Genomic DNA, 19820 nt, shown 5'->3' with positions numbered 1-19820 from the left:
TTGATTCTGCTGTGCATTTAGGTCAATTGAATCGGAGAAAAGGTTGACTCTTCCACTTACAGTAAGAGCCACAGCAGAAGTAATTACTTAGAGTACTGTGTGTACATTGAGCAGCAACTAGTATCGATATAATATGATATGCATGATGTATTGGATCACTTGCGTGTAAACTGGTGCAGTGTGATGCAGGTGTTGAGGCGGCTGCAGCACTCAGTGTAATTAGAACGCATTGTAAACACCTGTTTCACGCAGCAACCCGGCGCTGAAACACCAGACCACCGCTGATCCAGTATCTAAATACAGAGGAGTGAAATATTAATAGAAAATAAGTGACTGTGGAAACATAAATGCAGAAGGATTGCAGGGTTTGAGTGTGAAAACTGTATCAGTCCTATGTTTTGGATTTAGTTCTTCAAACGCCAAACGGTGGAATGTCTTTCGAAAGAGCGGTCTTCAGCCCTGCTGTAGAGTTTCAGAGACGTGGAGTCTAGTTGAAGCAGTTCTAGCAGCTGCTGAAACACGCTTCCTTTGGTTTAACACTCTTCCATCCGTATAGGAAAGCATGGCAATGTTGCCACTCTGTAGAAATTTCAGTTTTCAACCTAATTCTATAGAATCCAGTTAGTTCAAAATAGAGAGGATGGGATCACTGTGGCTTCCTGTGTGTGTGTGTGTGTGTGTGTGTGAGTGTGTGTGTGTGTCACCTGCAGTGCATACAGTCTACCAAATGTCAGATCTGAACTCATCGCTGCACCGATCACATCACATGTAAGTACTCTGGTGTAAATTCTCTTTATTATATTTGTCAAATGCTGAGTCAGGACATGTTGAGCGATGGTGGACACGTATTAGAGAAGCAATATCTCAACAAATTCTTGGTACAAGCACTGGTGAGAGAAGTAAAAGGGCAGTTAGGGGCACATCAGATGTGGTCCGAGGCCGTAGTTTTGAGACTCTGATTCTCTGACTCTCAGCCTCGGTCTGATCTTGTCTCTCCTGGCTGTACTTTACCTCAAGAACTGACTCATTTGATTTCTGAGAAGGAACAAGCCAGAGTATCCCAGTGTTTCATCTATAGAAGCTTTGTTATACTCTGCTGGTTATCACGTTAAACGATGTTGAATGATTTTCTTTCTATTTCATCACCAGCCTTAAATAATTCTGCAAATGTTTCAGTTTCCATTTAGAAGCGAGTTTGACCCTCTGTCCGACTTCTGACGTTTGTTTCTCGCTGTTCTTTGTGCTCTTCTGCTCCCGATGGAAATAACAGCAGCCTAAAATAGAATTGTTTGTTCCTTTGCTCTTTAAAGAGCAAAGACAAAAACTTGTGCAATAGCGGCTGTAACATTTAGCTGATTTTACAATCAGCAGCAGTGACAGGATGCATATTTGACACAGGTGGTAAACAAATTAAATGTGTGTTTAACGCAGAGAAATGTAGAAGTTTACGTGTTGCTTTTGCTCACGGCTGGTGGCAACTGTTGCTCCTAAAACATGATAATCACAAAGATAATGAGGAACCCAGTTTAGATTTTTTTTTTTAATCAAGGTTATTTATCAGAAGATCAATGATGAAATTGTCTCTCGGTGGCCAAAAATTAAAAGATGATGGCACCGCAGGATCTAGGATGCTAATAGTGGTCGTAGTAGCTAGTAAGTTTACAGGTTCATGTATCAGTCAGTGAGTAACAAGTACATCTCAGCATCTCATTGGCATTCAGTGTGCGCGAACGATGCACAACCATCAAATTCAAGGAGTGGGAGCTTAATGAAAGTGTTTTCATTACACGTAAAATGCTTGTTATAATCACATCCGCAACGGAGAAAATAGACAAGAATTTAAAACCAATTTAGAGCTCATGTTTGATCAAAAGGTGGTTTCACTCAGCTGACTACTCTCCCATTTCTACTTATGTGAATGAATGAAGTTATCTAATAGGAGTTTTGATGCAGCATGTTGGGGAAAAAACATGATTATATTTACAATTCTATTAAATCTGAGCCTCTCTTACATGTCTCAATGTCCTCTGTGAAAAACCATCTAAAATGTTACTCTGTCTGGTTTGTAAGACAATCTGACGTTAAACGAACCAGTGGCTGGATGTTCGATGTTGACTTTACCTCTGCGACGTAATTTAATTTCAAAAGATGTTTTGGTGAGATGATGGCATGAGTTTTACCGGGAGATTACACGTTACTGCAGGCAGAACGTCGGCTCTAAAATGGTAGTCGGGGTGTATATTACAACAGTAACAAAAGCACTAGCGAGTAGTCGGCGCAGTAACGCCTGCTTGTTTGATGTAATTAAAATCACGGGCTTTGGTACCTTTGTACCCTGGTGCTTTTGTAGACGAAGAAAAGACATAAGCTAACGTCCACAAGGCCGATCCTGAACAAGGACCTGCATGGGTTACGTTGTGCTGTTTTTAATAAAGCCTTTTTTTTTGTGCCTTCATTCGAGTGGCCTTTGGTTGGTTGATTATGCTCCATGTGTGTTATGGTATGACACAGTGCTTTTATTTGGCCTTGCTTCTTGTGCGAGCATGAACCAGTAGGATCCCTCTCTAAACAAGGTGCCACAACTTCAGCGAAACTAAAAAATGCATCGGATAAATGAATCCATAATTAATATTGTTTGCAAATCTCCTGCACGTAAGCACGCCGGCAGCTTTGACTTATAATACTTTAGTGGAGCTTTTCCTGATGTTTCTGGTTTGTTGTTCAGGCGACTGATCTGTAACATCTGGGTATCTGACTGGACAAAACTCCTGTTTGCCATAACAGGGTGGCGAGGATCATTGCTGGGTTTTTGTTTTTTCTTAAGGTTTCAGGGAACTTTGTGAAAGAAAAAAAAAAAAAGAATAGTAAGAGTCTCTGTTCCCCTAATATAAAATTCAACTTCCTTTATTGCAGCAGTTGGCAACTCTTATATTTCCAACTCAAAGTAGAATATACAGCCAAAATAAAAAATGTGCCATGTATTCATATTAAAATAAACAGTTAAATGGATTCATTTTTCCACTGAGTTTTCTGCAGGTTGTCCCAAAGCTATTTCCTTAATTCCGTTGTGAAAGTATAATGTCTATGTTGCACTGGGGGAGTTTTCATTAGAGGATTCCCTTTTAATGGCTTCATAAAGACCTGCATTACTCAATTCTCTGGTTGTGTGTCTGACACAAATGAGTGCACGCGTTTCAAATGAAAGTGAAATCTCTAAACCAGTGTGTTTCCCTCCCTCTTGTATTTCCACCTGTCTTTCCCTAACTTCAAGAGTCGATAAATGGCGATAAATCTGTGAACAGCATTCCCATGTATGCAAACATTCACACAAGCCAGATGAAACATAAACGGCTCCAAATGTAGAACAAAGTAGAGGAGCACTGTTCTGTGTGTCAAATGAGGTTGAACGTAACATTTGTCAGCCGTAGCAACGGGAACAACAACCAGTGAACAGCTAGCACATCCTGCAGGTGCAAAACTAACAGCAGTTTTACATTTTAAACAAGTTTCTTGACTGAATCCTTCGGTCTAAAATGATCACCTGTCAGGTGACTTCCCCTCCTGTAAACTCCCTTCACGTGTAGCCTCAGTTCAGCTGCCTGTGCTGTTACCGTGGCTACACGGTGATTGATGACTGACCACACTCCCGTTGAAATGATGCATTTTCCAGGTTGTCGGAGCTGTCATCTCATTTGTAATGTGGTGATGCTCCCTTGGTCTTACAGGCTCACTGGTGTGTGCAAACTTTGCAATTTTAACATTAAAAGAAGACTCGGTGGATGTTCTGGGCAGGTGGAGGGTACGGTGGAGTGTGACTGAAAAGAGAGCTGATGGAGTTTGTCAGATCAGGCTTTTCAGACTTGTGAGGTCGAAGGATGAACCTCTCTGAAGTTGATGCTCTGAGGAGGGAGAGGATGTTGTGTAGTGGATGGACTGTAAAGCCCCCTGAGAGAAATTTGTTGTTTGTGACATTAGTACGGTGGCCTTGAAGGACAGAACGCAGCAACATTTAAAGGAAGCACTTCACAATAACGTTGATAACAGTTAGTTATGCTTAGTTGACTGCCAGTTAGTAGTTAACTAATGTGTCTTGTAATTATTTTTCTAATGGTGTTCAGGACACATGTTCCACAATTTATAATAAGAGTCATAAAGAGCATTAATAAAGACTTAACGATGATTTAGTCATGCTTATTCAACACTAATTAATTTACCCTTTTTGTAAAGTGTTCGATTCAGTAGAAGGCACATCACCTTATGAGTGTCTGTGCACCTCGCAAATGAGGAAAACACAATGGACAAAAGCAAGTACATAGGTGCAGATATATGAAAACACACACACACACACACACACACAGTGACACATTCATACATACATGCACAGAGACATGCAAAAAAAATACTGATGTTATATTACTAACCAGAATTTGAGGAAATGGGAAGACTTTTGCTCCAGCATGTGAGCGTCTTAGGAACTGGCTAAGGAAAACCTTGGTTGATGTATGGACTTGATCGCGCTGTTATGTGGTTGTTTGGCTACGTTAGACTGGTTCAGATGACCTGGATATATCGAACTTGATGAACCCGACGGAGCTAAATGGAACCCAGCCATGGTTTATGTTGTAACTTACACCTGTTGTTTGCCTGCGGTGGCCGCGTGCACCTGCTCCTGCTGGATGTGCATGTGTGGAGCGTTCTCGTCCGTTCAAGGTCTGATGGACGGTGAATAAAGAGACCGATGTTATACAGATGATTAAAGGGAGCCTAGTTATTGATTTCTTATGGCATTTTGGTGACTGCATTTTTACATTTTGTTTATTCATTTCATCCAATTTCTGCTTTATTGAGCTAATTGCCTGGCTTTATTTTGCCTCTCAGTGGATATTAATCTTTGGCTTATTCCAAACACAGCAAAACACACAAACACACACACACACACACACACACACACACTAGCGCAACACTGCTTTAGATACTAAATATACAACATAAAACAGTGTAAGTGGGCAGGCAGTGGGAAGGTTCTTTGGTAATAGCAGAGGGCGAATCTCATAAAGCAACAAGAGCTCTCTGATGCAGTCATTCTGTGTTCATTGCCTTTATAGCCCAGGGAATAAAAGACTTGTTGTAGGGGTTGCGGCTGACCCGCGGGACCTTGAATTGACGGTTCGCTGGGAGCAGCTCAAACTCTGAGTCTGGTGGATATCAGGCATCTGCAGTCACCTGTTTACAGAATGGTCAAATATATTGCAACGTAACCTACCTTTCACCTCCTCTGTAACGTTTTGGCCAGCTAGTTTTCGATCTTAAAACTCAAGTGCCCGTGCCAGGTTCTCATTCTAAAGGGATGAGATCTTTTCATGTTTCAAACATAGACAAAACCTCTCAGTGTCCTGGTTTGAAACGATCACTGACTGCATTAAAATGTTCCTACAAGTTACTGTCTGATAGCAATTGTGAACGTGTACTTTAAATGTCCAACTTTTTGAGCGTGAATGTTACTGGGTACTCCTGGTTCTCTCATTTTGGGTTGTCCTTTCATTTTTTATTTTTTTTATTTTTTTTTATTAAAGCAATATGTTAAGAATACTCAGACAGCATGTCTTAAAATTTGCACAACCATCCACTGGGACTCCGAGGCAGACTGTAAAATTTTTGGCGGTCACAGGTCAAGGTTATAGTCACCTCCTGAGCGTATGAGCCGAGCTGAGTGCTAAAAATTCCCCATCATCACTTACTGAGGAGACAGTTCTCGCCTCCAGGGCGCTCGCTCAGGATTGCTCCGCATTCACCTCAGATTTCACCGGAATCACTCACTGTCTGTTACAAAAAAGAGAGAGAAAAGCTGAGCTGTATTTTAATTTTAGCTTAAGTAACCCCGGTAAGACAGTATTCAAATGAAACATGGCAACGGCACTTTCACCTTGCTCCTCTCAGTCTTCAGAATGTAATTTCACCTCTTTTAAAAGAGCAAAATTTGGAGTTGGAGATCCGGTTTGTACACATGCTCCCTGCACCTTCTAAACCTCACTCACATGCTCTGATGACCTTGAATGAACTTACTGTCTTTTCATGTTTGGCTCAAATGTTCACTGAGACTCAAGGACGAAGTGAAAAAATTGTGGTGGTCGAGGGTGACGCTTTGACGGAGGCTGGATTATTTACAGGAACGTCTTCACGTCAGCTGTGCAGACAGTAAGTAGTAGTAGAGTAGTTGTTTCCATCTTAAACCAACGGCTTTTTTTAGCCACTGATCGAAACTTTACATCTGCAGCTCGTTAAAACTTCAACAGAATTTTCCTGGAAATCGACTTGCTTTTCTCAGAAATTATGCACAAACAAAGCTTCAAAATGCATACCTCTTACAACCTCTTCTTCAGTCTGATGGCTTCTCTTAAATCAAATCTACACCCACTTGACTAGTCGACTGAAATGTGGATACAACAAACACGGATGTGATGATGGAGGTGATGAGTAGGAGAGAGTTTTCTATTTCTTCTTCGTGTTTCACAGTTTAAAAGCACGATTGGCATTCCCCTCATCATCTACCAGACTAAATGTTTTCAGTTGTGCAGAATGTCACTTATCTTCCACTGACATTTCGTTTATTTCTGAAACATCAGAGCAGCCAGGCATTACTGAAACGTACAGTACAAGTCTGGTGCCTTCCCATCTTTGCTGCTGCTCCTGCTGTGTTTTGGCTGCATGTCTTAGATGGCTAGTGCAACACAAACACGTCTCAAAATAACAGGGAAACCCTTTGTAGGAAAGACTGGAGGATGAGGAGGAAAGAGGTATATGTTCATATAATGAATCACCCAGCATTCTTCCTTGTTGCCCACACTTTTTTTTTTTTTTTTTAACCTTTTTCTCTTTCGGTAATGACACGATGCGGTGCTCACACACCCTCAGTAGGTGAGTGACTAATGAGGGAGTCCTCACTTTCAGGTGTTTTCCGTCATGGGTTGAAAATATATATCCACAGATATTAATGGAATTGGACCAGAACGCTCACTTTCCTAAGACCTGAATGTCGATGTGTATTCATGAAAGTTTGGTTCTAAAGAACAAACAAAAGAGAGAAGAGAAGCAGGTGTGAGCCTTCATGATGGCAAGCAGAGAGAAGCCAAACCTCAGAGAGACACATGAGACGTGTGAGATGTTTGTTTAGTCCTTGTTGTGTGTGTTATGTGGTTCATGTCTCGAAACCACCTCAGCAGTGTGTGTTGCTCCACTTCTAGCCTTCAACTGATCGCTGAAGCTAGTTCACTGTTCTTATGAGCTCAACACTGCTTCAAGGTGTTCTGAAGGTAATTTCAGTGCTTCAAAAATGGATCTTTCACACTTTACTCGCTGTATTTGCAATTGACAGCACAGGTGAAATAAATAAACAGATGCCTAAAAGACACAAAAGTAATGGACTGACGAGACATTGCATTGCAGTCTTGTTCACATTCCTTAAAAAAAGAAAAAAAAGCCAAGAAAACCGAGCAAACCGTTCACTTAAATCACTCGAATCGTTTGAATCACAGTTTCTTGAGTGTCAAAGGATCCGTTTGAAAACCTGTCATGTGATCCATTTATAATTTCTCAAGCTTTAATTGGGTTGGGGTGTATCAGACAGTAGAGTTGGCAAATATAATTCACTTTTACTTCTGCTTTCAAATGTTGAATACCTCAATGCTTTGGCCTTATGTGTCATATGAATTTGCCGTTTGTTTATAGAGCCGTTCACTCGGAATTATCACCCATGATATTGATGACGGTCTCAGTGATTCCCTCCTGTTGCATGTACGAATTCATGTTCACGCCATGCTCTCTTGTATATCTGACTAAATACCTCTAGAGCACAAGTGAAGGCTCTCCTAACATCTTGTTTTGAAAGTTTCACTCTCTCCCCGTAAAGCACTTCGTACGAGTTTTAATGTTTTTACATTTTCGTCTCTATTTTGCGCTGCCAAAGCTTAGTTTGTTTGGGTTTTGGATGATTATGTAAATCAGCTTCAAAAAGTGCAATATAAATGTGATGTATCATGTCTTTGTGTCTGAACTGTGCAGTAATGAACCTTTTCGGTCGGCATTCTTCGTCTCTGAAACTGTTCAGTTGAGGGATTGCTTGGATATATCAGACGGTATGATTTCAGCCATAATCCCCACCGTCGTGAAGGACTTCGGTACGGAACCCAGAAATCTGATAGCAACAAAGTCAGTCGGACAGATATTCTGTATCTGATGTATAAAAAAAGCTTAAAAATAAAGTGATGCATGAGCAGGTTGGGGTCTTTTTTTGGGGGGGGGGGGTGGAACAATTTGACTAAGGGGTTTTTAAGCGAGAAAGTTCATATTTCTTATAGTAATCAGAATTTCACACAGGATCACAACTGATATGGAGAATGAAAATAAAAAATGAAACGCTGTACATTGAACAGACTTGAACCCGTATTTGTACAACCAGACTGAAAACAAAACAAAACAACTTTTTAAAGAAAAAAGAGACAATTTTCAGACATAAAACCAGTATTTTCCAGTTATTGATGAGTTTGTTAAATTAGTGGTGTTTTTTTTATTATAAATCAGGGCATGTATTATCAGTCAAAACCAGTTCATCATATTTTTTTTTTTTGGAAATGTTGGCGGGTTTCTTGTTAACAGTCTTGCGGAGAGTGCACTCGCACTCACAGCCCCACAGACCTTTATTTTAAATTGTAATCAAATTCACCGAAGATTCAAACATGACATTCTGACTTTAAATTCCAGTTTATGCGGCAAACAAGCAACTCTTGAATCTGAGAGTATCTGCAGCTTCGGTTGAGAGCTGGATCAAGAAGATAAAGGAAGATTTCTTTTTATTTTAAATGCTACTCAAGGGGAAAGCATTGTAGACATTTGTTTTTTCATGTTTCTTTTGTTGATTTTCAGTAATTTTACATACACGGGAGCAAAAAAAGATCAAGTCTCCTGGCTCATGAAGTTGTTTTCTTTGCCAACTCAACACGCTCTAAATTGCCGCTGCACATGACACAAGTTAATCCTGTGCAAACATTCAGCTACAGACGACATCAGTGTGTTCAGCTGGCAGCGTTTTTCTTTTTCTTATATAACAACATTTGCCTGCATCCCCTAAGACATCTAAAGACTTTATCATGGTTAACATGAATAAATAAAGACGGTTCTCAAGTGTAAAATGGTCCACAGGGACGAGTCTTCAGCTTAATGAGGGGTGGATGTGTGCGTAGCTTCAGGATTGATAGAATGATTTCATCATATGTTTGTTGAATTCTTTTCTCCCATCTTAGTACAGTTTCATTATACAGCTATTTTGTAACGGAATGTTTAGAAACTATGTTACATTTCACATTGACCGACTGTTTTTGCCAAGACTGGTTCGCAGTTTATAGATTATAGAAGCAATTTTGACCTATAAGGATCAATACTTTTATTTTGATAAGGTTTCATCTTCAAGTAAAATCGTCTGGGATTAAAATACGGCACAATGACAGCGCCTTGCTGATGGGTTAGTTGTTGTTTCATCTAATATGATACAGTAGCTCAGTTTTAACAATCTTCAGGGCCATGATCTCACCCTCTGTGTCAACAAATGAAAAGTTATTATTCTGTTTTTGGGTTTGATTGATGATGTGTCGTCTCTTCCAGTCCAATCAGTGGTGAGGGAGGTGCAACGCCACTTAAAAAGACTTCGTTTGATAGATACTCATCATTTGAGCCCAACCCATCACCCAGGACTCAGCATCCGATGTAAGTATGGACTTTTTTTTTTTCTTAAATGTGATTCAAAAATATTGAATATGCTGCTTCTATACATAAAATATCTTTTTTTACATTTTTTTTAAAGGTGAACTGATAAAAGTGTAATATCTCCGCAGGCGAAGAGGATTCAAACCTCAGCGTGAGTTTGACATATTTATCTAATTACAGCAATAAGACGATCTACTCTGGAAAGCACAAGTATATTATAATACAACTGGAACCCTTATTAATATACAAGAAATATGAGTCACTTAAAAAAAATCCTGATAGAGACAATTTCATCGTGGAATTACACCTCGAATTATTCTAAAAGTCTGACATTATCTGTTGCCGTTCTTCTTCCGGGTATTTCTTTCCCACACAGTTAAGCACTGAACAAAGTTAGAAAGTATTCATTCATTTTCTTGTACTAAAAGTGAACCTGGCACGTGATTCTACATAATAATTGCAACTATTTGAAAATGAGCCGATAAATACAGTGTGAGTTGTTATTCATAAATCATTTACATGACGTTGAAATAACATAAGGAAGGTTGTTTATGGTCCGATTGTTCAGGAAGCAGAAGCAGAAGCAGGTCTTGACCAGGTGCATGCATCAACACACGATTCTACCGCAAACTTGCTCGTCCTGTGTGTTGGTTTCTGGCTCACTTTCCGTCATCTCGCCATCCACTTTGACCCTCATCCACCGTTCATACACCCCCCCCCCCCCCCCCACACACACACACACACACACCTCCGCTTGCTGTTGAACCTCCAACCTGACTGCAGATATCATCGTCCCGGTGTCTCTGAACATCTGTTATTTCATCAATGTCACTCAGTCTCTGCTCCCCTGGTTTCCCCTTTTACTTATTTATTTCACACACAAACTCTGATCGCAGATATAATGAATAAAACCAATTTATTTTCTGTCAAATCTCACCTGACAGCTTGAGATGTGTAACATATTTGCATGTTGCTCTTTTAGCAACATATATAAATCATGCAGCAGCAGCAGCAGCAATGGCCACGGCAGCTCTCCTTGACACTCATCACCTCTGACTTCAATATTTAATGTTGCTTTTCTCCAGGGAGCGGCTAGAACCTGGCGCCAGAGCAGAATTTTATCAATGAATTCTAATTGCTGTTGGTACACGTACAGTACTTGTACCTGAACACAATTAAATATTATGCCCAATTATTTTCTCTTAAAATCTACATGTGCAGGTATCATGCTATTTTTTTTTTTAAACAGATTTCACTTTTTGTTAAGACATACAACTTTAAAGATACTTTAAAGGTATTTCACGCCTTTTTTAGGGAGCCGGCAGTGAAAATGTAAGATGTTATGGGGAGAAAACATTTAAGAGTCACCGGCAGGGCACAAATCAGAGACACTAAACCATGATGCCAACTTTAATATTTGAATGATATCGACTAAAACTCCTCTCACAGCTCTTCATGGGAACGCATCGCTACAAAGTTTAGTTGTAACAGTTTAAGCGGACAATGATTTGATTTGATGCATGTCAATTAGTACAGTCGTTCTGAATATACTACAAAGATAATTAGTACATTACTTTTACCTGCATGTTTTATTCAAACAGGAATCAGAAACCAGAAACTATTTTCAAGTCTTCATCTAATACATTTTACTACGATGCGACACACCTTTACGCCATTATGTACATAAATGAGTATTTATGGGCTTAAACCAACCGTTATCTCAACATCACTTTAACTCGAGTCCTTCAGCTCAAACTTAGCTACAATCAAGTAACTTTGACAGTTAAAATAGTGCGTAAACAGATTGTTCGTGTAGCTGCATCAGCGATTGCTCAGTGGAGTTTTTGAACTTTCATTTAATGGAGTTATTGGATGTTGATTTGATTCCATCTGAGCTTTTCATTCATTTTAAAGGGACAAATTAAGATCAAAGGGAGTTTTGAAAGCTTTTTTGTGCACAATCACAGCATATTCAGCATCAAGGAGAAGGATGGGGGAGAAAAACCAAGAGAGAGAGACAGAGAAAGTGAGATAAGGGGTTCAGACATGGAGAAGGAGGAGACACACATCTACCTTAAACCACAGCCTAGGTGTGCTGCTGCTGCTGTGGTCTCTCTTTTTTCATCTTTTTAAGCGTGAAGAGATCCGTCTTTCGTGGAACAGGGGAGGAAGAGAGGAGGTGTGAGAGGCAGAGGGGGAGGAAGAGGGGAGTATCGGGATAAGAATCTAACTAAATCAAGGCCCACCACAACCCAGCGAGCGCTCTGTCTCTCTCTCCCCTCCAACATTTGTCTGCTCATGCAAAGCCCACCACAGACTGCCTACTCTCAGCTCCCTTCATCTTTTATCTCCACAAATCTCTCCAAATCTGAGACCACTACAAACCCCTCCCTGCTTCCTGACGACTAATTTCACTTGAGCAGGATTTCCTGTCAGAGAGTACAATTGAAAAAGCATCTTCCATAATTGTGATTTGCTGAAATTATAGTTTTTGTTGCTGTCGTTAGAAGTAATAAAAACTGTGCTCTGCTCTTTTTTCCTGCAAAACCAGACAGTTACACCAATAAAATGTATAAAGACTTAATTGAATAAGTTCTTATTTTATGGATTTCTGATGTGATATTTAGAGAAGCTGGCAAACCATATCGCCGCATACCGTACGGTGGCTCGGAGAGCTCAAAACCCGATGTACCAAAATGTCTTCATCAAAATTGAAAAAAATGCCCCAAATTTCCTCAAGTTGCAGAAACGATGCAACATCCTCATACATGTGTTTAAGAGAGCGCTTGAGCGTGATGAACTGGAAAAGCAAGCTTTTTGTCATTTGATTGTTTGTAGTTTTTATTAGCGGTCATTATCGGCGAGATGAGGAAAAAAAAAGCACATTTCTTAATTTTGATTGCTGACTCAGAGCCAGAAAAAACAGAAATGAAATGTAAAATTTAATTTAATTTAATTCCATTAATGTGTCTTCTGGAAGCACTTTTCAGCCGTAGAGTTTGCAGCCTGTTTGAAGCGCCGTCACTGTGCTGAAGTTAATGAAGTTCTTTTTCTTAATTTTCTTGTGTTTTGTGTATTTTCAGGTTTTTTTGGGGGGTTTATTTTAAGTTGCAGAGTGTTGAGCTCTCAGGGCCACCATACCCCACATTAACAGGGCGTTTGAATATGCTGCCCCCTCATGTTTGTGATGAGGAAAACAGGATTTAATGCTTTCATGTACAACATGACAACTAAATCGGCTGTGGAATAAATAAGTAAAATCAGTATTTCGATAAAATATTGATTTCGCAGAAGAGCAGACCTCTTGAAATATCTCTTCATCATAGAGAAAGAAGCGTATCTAGTTGAATTGCTAGTAATGATAACATCTGGGACAATACGAATAGAAGTGGACTTGATTAAGCTGCTGATTAAATGATGTAGCATAGTTCTAATATCAAGAATTAATTATACAGTATGGGGGTTTGGGGTTTTTGTTTTTTTTCCAGGCCCAAAATGAAGAACTTCCTCGCTGTGTTCCTCCCTCTCATTGCTGTGCTGACGCCAACCACAGGTGGGGCGTTTTTGACTCTAACATGTATTTACACTTGTGAGCAGTTTGGGTTTTCACAGCCGTACATATCAGCCTTTTTTCCGTCTCTTAGGGGCTGAGGAGGCGGTGTATGTGTATGCAAAGGTGGGAGACACGGTCACTTTAACACCAACAATGGGATTGAAAATAGATGCCCGTTACGTATACTGGGGCCACCAAGACATCAAAAATGGCTGGCTTGCCTGGCAAAATCCCTTGTCTGGCTGGTCATATGTGACAGGTGCGTTCAGCTTGTGTTTACAGGTTCAGTGGCGCTAAATAAAACAGGTCCGTAATCACGTCTTGCTGAATTTGTTGTCTTGCAGATGAGCAATGGAAGACGAGGTTATCTTGTTCTGGCTTTGCACTGACCATCAAAAACATCAAAAAAGAAGACTTGGGGATTTTTACCTTTTCTAAACGGGATGAAAAAACACGTCAAACGATTCGGGTCCAGGAATTTAAATTAGTCTCTATCAATGGTAGGAGCACCATCAATATTCAGCCGTCATCTAAAAGGGGCAATGGCACTTTTTAGAATTTAGTTTTAGTTTTTCCTCTCCACAAAATTTTGTGTACAAAATAAATGTAATTGAAATATTTTTGTCAAATTCATCGACCCTCCAGGCTCCTCAAACCAGTTGAGCCAGCTCTAAGAGTGGCTATGACGTTCTTTTAATAACCATCATCCACTCTGCTTGCTTTTTCTCTATTTCTGTGCTAGTGTCTATGAACCCAGCCTCTCTTCTGTTGCCTGGGGAGTCTCTGTCTTTAACCTGTGATGTAGAGACTCCACAGTACGGTACGGCGCCCAAGGTATCCTGGTTGAATCCCCAGGGAAAGATATACGATGGGGTCAGTGAAGCCGGTTTTGCAAAACTCCCCATGAGTGTCACAAGCCAAGACAATGGCCAGTGGACGTGTGTTGTTGTGAATGATGGAAAGGAGTCCAAAGCCACAATTTCTGTCTCCGTTTTCTGTGAGTTACCGCGAGCCTTCACCATCATGTATGTGTGTCTCATTCTTAATTTTAACATTACTTCTTTGATTTTTTTTTTTCAGACCTCTTCCCAATTCCTGAAAATCCTCAGTACCTCCCTGAATCCCAGCCTCTCACCATCCCCTGTTCCCTTCCTCGGAGCATCTCCTGGAGCCAAATCCAAACTCGAGACCTCCTGGGAGTTCACTGGGAATTCACCCCCAAACCATCCTCTGGTCTCACTCCGGAACGTCCGCAGAGACTCTTCACGCTCTCTCTGGATCCACTGACCTGGAAGGTTAACCAAAGCCGAGAACTGAGTCCTGTATCAGCCCCAAGTACAGGAAATATGTCTCTGAGTGGGAAAAAAGCGCGAGAGAGAGACAGAGGAGACTATGTGTGCACTTTTGAGTTTAAAAATGGCTGGACACTGAACAGGACTGTACGTGTCGAGGTGCTACGAAGTAAGTCCAAACAAATGGCTTTGTTCTGCGCTCACTGTCAAATCAAATGTTGTATTTTTGGTCTTCAAAGATTGCGGTGTCCTTATTTATTTCTTTGATGTCCTCTTTCTTTCCTCCTTGCTACTTGTCATTCAGACAGTAGTTTCTTTTGCTTCTGCTCTGTTTTCATCTCTTTTCAGCAGAGTTTATTTGGACGCGTCCCCGGTGTGATTTCTGTCTAATTCAAGTGGCAAATACACTTTTAGCTCCACTTGTTTTAATAGGATATAACAAGCTTTCCTTCTACCAGACGAGTTTGATAACACAATAAATTTTAATTGGACTCTGTGTTTTGAGGATTTATTATTTGTTAGTTCATTCTTTTCCACAGATTATTCTTTTTATTTTGATGTATTTTCTTTTTATGTGGTGTCGCTTTTTTATTGCTTGTATTCTTCTTCTTTTATTTAAATGTATCAGCTTTTATATTATGTTCCTCTCTTATTGCTTTTAATCGTTTTATGCATATCTATTTTGCATTTTGTGGCTTTTTTCTTCTTTTAACTTAACTTTGTAAGTTTCTGTCAAGCCTTTGAAATTCTATTGTACCATTGCTTTCTGAGCATCCTGCTTTCGCACAGTGCATGCAGATGTTAGAGTTGCTGTATAAATAATGAAAATATTTTATTACTATTATTATAGATATTGTCAATTTATCCCACAATTTTAATTTAACCCGGAACATCAAAAACTTTTACTCAGAGGTGTATGAAAAACGACCTCTCGATGGGATGGCTGAGTTTACTAGATCCCACCATGGCCCTATAATTGGTAGTCCTCACCAACATTTTTCCCCATTCAAAAATTAAAAAAACAAAACAAAACAATCATAAAATTTCCCCAAATAATTTTGTTCAAAGCATCTTTATTTGATGTTTTGATGATAGTATTGTGAAAGTTTAAAGTAGCAAAAACAGTGTGTTAGTTGGATCTAGAAAATGTTTAGTATCTGAGATTGTTGCTCAGCCGCAGGCACCAGTGTTCCTCTGCCAGGGAATCAATTTGTCTTAACATTTTGGCAAGTTTTGCTCAAACACTGCAGCAACAGAAGCTCAGATTTCACTTTCAACTTTCATGATTAATGTTCTTTCCTTCTCTCTTTCTTATCTATTCTGTCCAGTCGTCTCCTCTCCAGGAACAGAGGTCACCAGTGGCAAGCAGATCGATCTGAGCTGCAGTCTTGGCCGTGAGCTGCCCTCTGACCTGCACCTGAAATGGATTCCCCCTGAACATTCATCCGTGCAGTCTCTAACATTTGACCATCACTCCACCCTGATAACCATCCCGGAAGCGGGTACAGGAGATAGCGGCATGTGGAGGTGTGAACTGTGGCAGAGCAACACACTTCTGACGTCGGCTGTGATAACACTGAAGATCAGTGAGTGCAGGAAGTGAGAGCAGAGCAGGAAACTTAACAAAGGCATGACCTTGTGGCCACAGGCTTTTACAGCGGAGCTTATATGCATAGTTTGATTTGATCTTTGTTTGTTGTACACAGACCCTAAGCTGAGTGTGTGGATGCTGGTGACCATAGGTGGTGGCATAGTCATCATTGTCCTCCTCATCCTCCTTTTCATCCTCCGCCAGTGCAGACAAGTATGGTTAAACATTATTTCTTCTATGAGTTGGAACATATTGAATTATTAGCATGAGCTCTCTCTCTCTCTCTCTCTTTCTTTCTCTCTCTCTAATTCTTTCTCCATGTCTCTCTCACTTTAGCAGAAGATGAGACACCCCAGGCATCGTTTCTGCCAATGCAAAAAGTATGTACCAGCTATTTCCTGGACTGATGAAATGGTTCCAAAAACATATTCATGCGCACACTCCTTGGGGCTGAAATCTGAAGAATATTTTTGGCCATAAAGATACATGAAAATAGACATTTTGGCTTAATTTTCACTCCTCTTTGCTGTTTGTATCTGTATTTCTTTTCATAAGTCAAACGGAAACTTGTGATTCTTTGTTCCAGCCCGAAGCCAAAAGGATTCTACAGAACATGAGATCTCCCAGAAGCCAGAAGGACATTCCAAAAGAACAAAGCAAATAAATGGATCTCTACCCAGACAAGATATTTCTGTCTGTAGATTAGACTGTAAAGTAGCGGTTAGATGTAGTGCACCAGGGACAGACAGTTGAAATGTCATGGATTCTTTGACACTGTTTCATAGTTGTAATATATATGATTTCATATAAAATATAATCATTACTGTTTAAGTAGGTATTTAAGTAGGTCATTTCCTTCGTATTGTTTCCCATGAATTGACATGTTCTGTAATATAAGTATTTCTGTGATTGCTTTTTAATGTGAGATTATTTTTGGGTACATCCATTCTCATTCCCTCTCATATGTGAACACGCCCCAAATAAATCTTCCATTAGTTGTAACAGTCTGCGTTACGTGCGTGCGTACTTTGTGATATTGAGACAAAAGGTGTGATAGCAAAATGTCTGCAGTGTTTGTTTGCTGTTTGTTACAGCCATTAATCTCCAAATTGTTTTTGCCTTATGCTTTTACTGCTTCTAAGAAATATTTGAATACAAATTTAAGTAAGGCAGCGCTTTTGTCTCAATCTTCTGGAAGTGACGTGCGATATACCGCCTCTGCCATGGCCTACTGGAAATGATTTGTTTCATTTTCCGAATGTGATTAATTTGGTCTGAAAACACTTGGAAAGTCTCAGAGGGTCACATAATTAAGTTATTTAGCCACAATCAAGACAGCAGATGGCTAAACGAGAAGCAGCCTACAGCGTAGCTTGCTGCGCTGTGGATTTGAGAGAGTGAGGTACATTGAACTTTAAACAACCTCCACAAAATGACATGTTCACCGTCAGAATTTGATCAGTTTGGTCTGAAAACATGTAGAAAAATGAGAAGAGCTGCATGATTGAGGTTAGCAGAGGGCTATCAGGACGTAGCAGCCTCAGCTGGCGTCTGGTACAAATGCTGTATGGGATCACACAGTTTGAAATGCAAACATTTACCCGGCAGCGACGAGCATAATAATCAGTGAGTGAATGTCAATCTACCTCCATCTCTGTAAAACTTGAAGTAACGCTCATCTCCTGCTCCAGAATACTTGTGCGGTTGATCACTGAGCAAATACAGGCACAGAAACATAAACAAATATTCATCAGAAATCAAACGAACACGACAAAAAGAGAAGCTTTCACACAGGAGACTGCTGAAGAGGTCAGTTCGTCCTCTGGACAGTTTGCAGCCTGAGACGAAGCTTCGGAATCAACAGGCACATGTTGATGGTGAGATTCAGCAGAGGGTCCAGACGCGTCAATGCAATGCAAGCAACACAAATATATTGCTTTTTGATGAGTTTCATCATATCGATCAGGTTGTACCCTGTCTAGCTGTTTATTGAGCAGTTCATGTACTATGAAAGAACCAGAAAGTACAGAATGTTCATATCTATTAGACAGTCTAGTCTGGAGATACTCAAGTATCTTACTGACCCGCCTTATTGGGTTATTATCTTGGCTCAGTCGGAGCTCTGGCATGCAGATTTGGCGTGAATGAGTTACCTTTTGACAAACATTCCTCTCTTAAAATGTTTACTTTAGTCACTTTTGGTTTGCTTCATTTCCTGGAGACCTAACTTCTACTTACCCAACCTTAACTGACCCAGACATCAGCGTTTACCCACCGGGGACACGACTTCAGCCCCCATTTGTGCTCACAGTTCCTTATCAGCTGGTCTTAAGCCCGGTTTGTTCCTGACACGCGTGCTTTTTATCTTCCTATTTTGTAGATGTCTTTTACTCTCGGTCACCTTTTTCCTACAGTCATCGTCAGCTATTACAATTCATGAGATTTCGCCATTCAAGCCGTTTTAATTAAAGCAGAGCGGGACTCTTTTGTATTCATCTCTGTGTCCATTTCTTTGACCACTAAGCTGAATTCAGTGACTGCGCATCACCAAACGATTACGATTCTGAATATGTGAAACATTGTTTGATTTTTTGGGGATATTTTGCTTCTTAACAACACACGACAGCTGCTTTCCTTTCACAATAATGTCACATTTCCGACATCTCGATTTTTAAATTAATGTCTGGGAGTTGCTGTGTTTTCTAGGTGTTTTTATTAAAAGATTTTCTCTGTCCTGTTCTGACTCACACAGCTCATAAAGTTCTGTGTCATCTGTTGCACATCTGTCATATCCTGCATCCGTGGTTTACTCATAGTGTAACAACAAGCAGAAATACATCACACAGAACATACAAATGAATTTAACAATTTTAACCTTAACAGGGCCTCCTCTTCTCCAGGTTATTCTGTTAAAGGTAAAGCACTGTTTAACAGCTCCTCAGAACTCATTTGTTTAGTGCTGTTGCAGTGGTGGAGGCAGAAGAATGGGCCTCAATAAATCAACCAACAGGGACAAATTTAATTTCAAGGAGAAATATTGCTGCATGAGTATGAAGATACTAAAGCCCTCAGGGATGAGGAGAGGTAGAATGTAAGAGAGACAAAGTGAGAAAGAGTGTTAACAAGGACACCAGTGCCACTGAGGACAGACAGAAAAAAACAGCGTTAGCCTGCAGGAGATAACAGAGGAGCCGACACCTGGAGGGAACAGAGAGAAACGGTATGTGGGTGTGAGAGAGAGACGTTTCATGTGAGCAAGAAGAGCCACTGGTGGAACATGTACTTTCTATGTTTCTCTAAGATGCGTCATATATATATTTTTTTTTTTTTCATATGCACACACACAAATAAATATTGTAGCAGTATATTAGTAGCATGGCAAAGAGAAAGATTCTACTTTTGAAGTTTTACCTGAGTAAATCTACAAAAAGTCATCACAGTTGTCTCTGCCAGTGCCAGATTTGTGATGGATTACCTGTGAATAAGTACTATACATATTCATGTTGTAGTTTAAATTAATTATTTTGAAGGTCAGTCGTATGACTTGGGAGAGCTCAAGTGGGAGAACTCAATAACAGTTATTGTAATTGGCAATCTGACCCCCTGAACCGATGTAACTTCATGACGA

General features: G+C 40.1%; 1 protein-coding gene across 4 annotated transcripts; it reads left to right on the top strand.

Annotated features, from left to right (window-relative positions):
- The first annotated feature begins 739 nt into the window (after positions 1-739).
- On the top strand, positions 740-17163 carry cd4-1 (CD4-1 molecule). 4 transcript variants are annotated; one of them, XM_086217145.1, is made up of 12 exons: positions 740-768; positions 9655-9756; positions 9885-9907; positions 13245-13309; positions 13401-13568; positions 13654-13809; positions 14052-14306; positions 14390-14770; positions 15930-16187; positions 16308-16405; positions 16529-16572; positions 16779-17163. In XM_086217145.1, the coding sequence occupies exons 4-12, from the start codon at positions 13252-13254 to the stop codon at positions 16807-16809; spliced, it is 1449 nt and encodes a 482-aa protein (XP_086073271.1). In that variant the 5' UTR covers positions 740-768; positions 9655-9756; positions 9885-9907; positions 13245-13251; the 3' UTR covers positions 16810-17163. The 4 variants fall into 4 exon arrangements, 3 of the variants coding, with proteins under 3 accessions (XP_086073271.1, XP_086073272.1, XP_086073270.1); XM_086217146.1 differs by having other exon boundaries at positions 754-768; positions 9854-9907; positions 16532-16572; XM_086217144.1 differs by having other exon boundaries at positions 754-768; positions 9854-9907.
- Positions 17164-19820: the final 2657 nt, after the last annotated feature.

Source organism: Aulostomus chinensis, chromosome 11 (genome assembly GCF_037954235.1).
Source record: "Aulostomus chinensis isolate RoL2024-O1b breed Wild chromosome 11, RoL_Achi_v1.0, whole genome shotgun sequence".
NCBI classification, from domain to species: domain Eukaryota; kingdom Metazoa; phylum Chordata; class Actinopteri; order Syngnathiformes; family Aulostomidae; genus Aulostomus; species Aulostomus chinensis.
This window is presented reverse-complemented; position numbering and strand designations above follow the sequence as displayed.

Bases quoted from the DNA above. Each gene is read 5' to 3' on its own strand.
- cd4-1 (XM_086217145.1), top strand. From the start codon at position 13,252: ATGAAGAACTTCCTCGCTGTGTTCCTCCCTCTCATTGCTGTGCTGACG. The intron at 13,569-13,653 runs GTGCGTTCAGCT...GTTGTCTTGCAG, and splicing joins TGGCTGGTCATATGTGACAG to ATGAGCAATGGAAGACGAGG. The intron at 14,307-14,389 runs GTGAGTTACCGC...TTTTTTTTTCAG, and splicing joins AATTTCTGTCTCCGTTTTCT to ACCTCTTCCCAATTCCTGAA.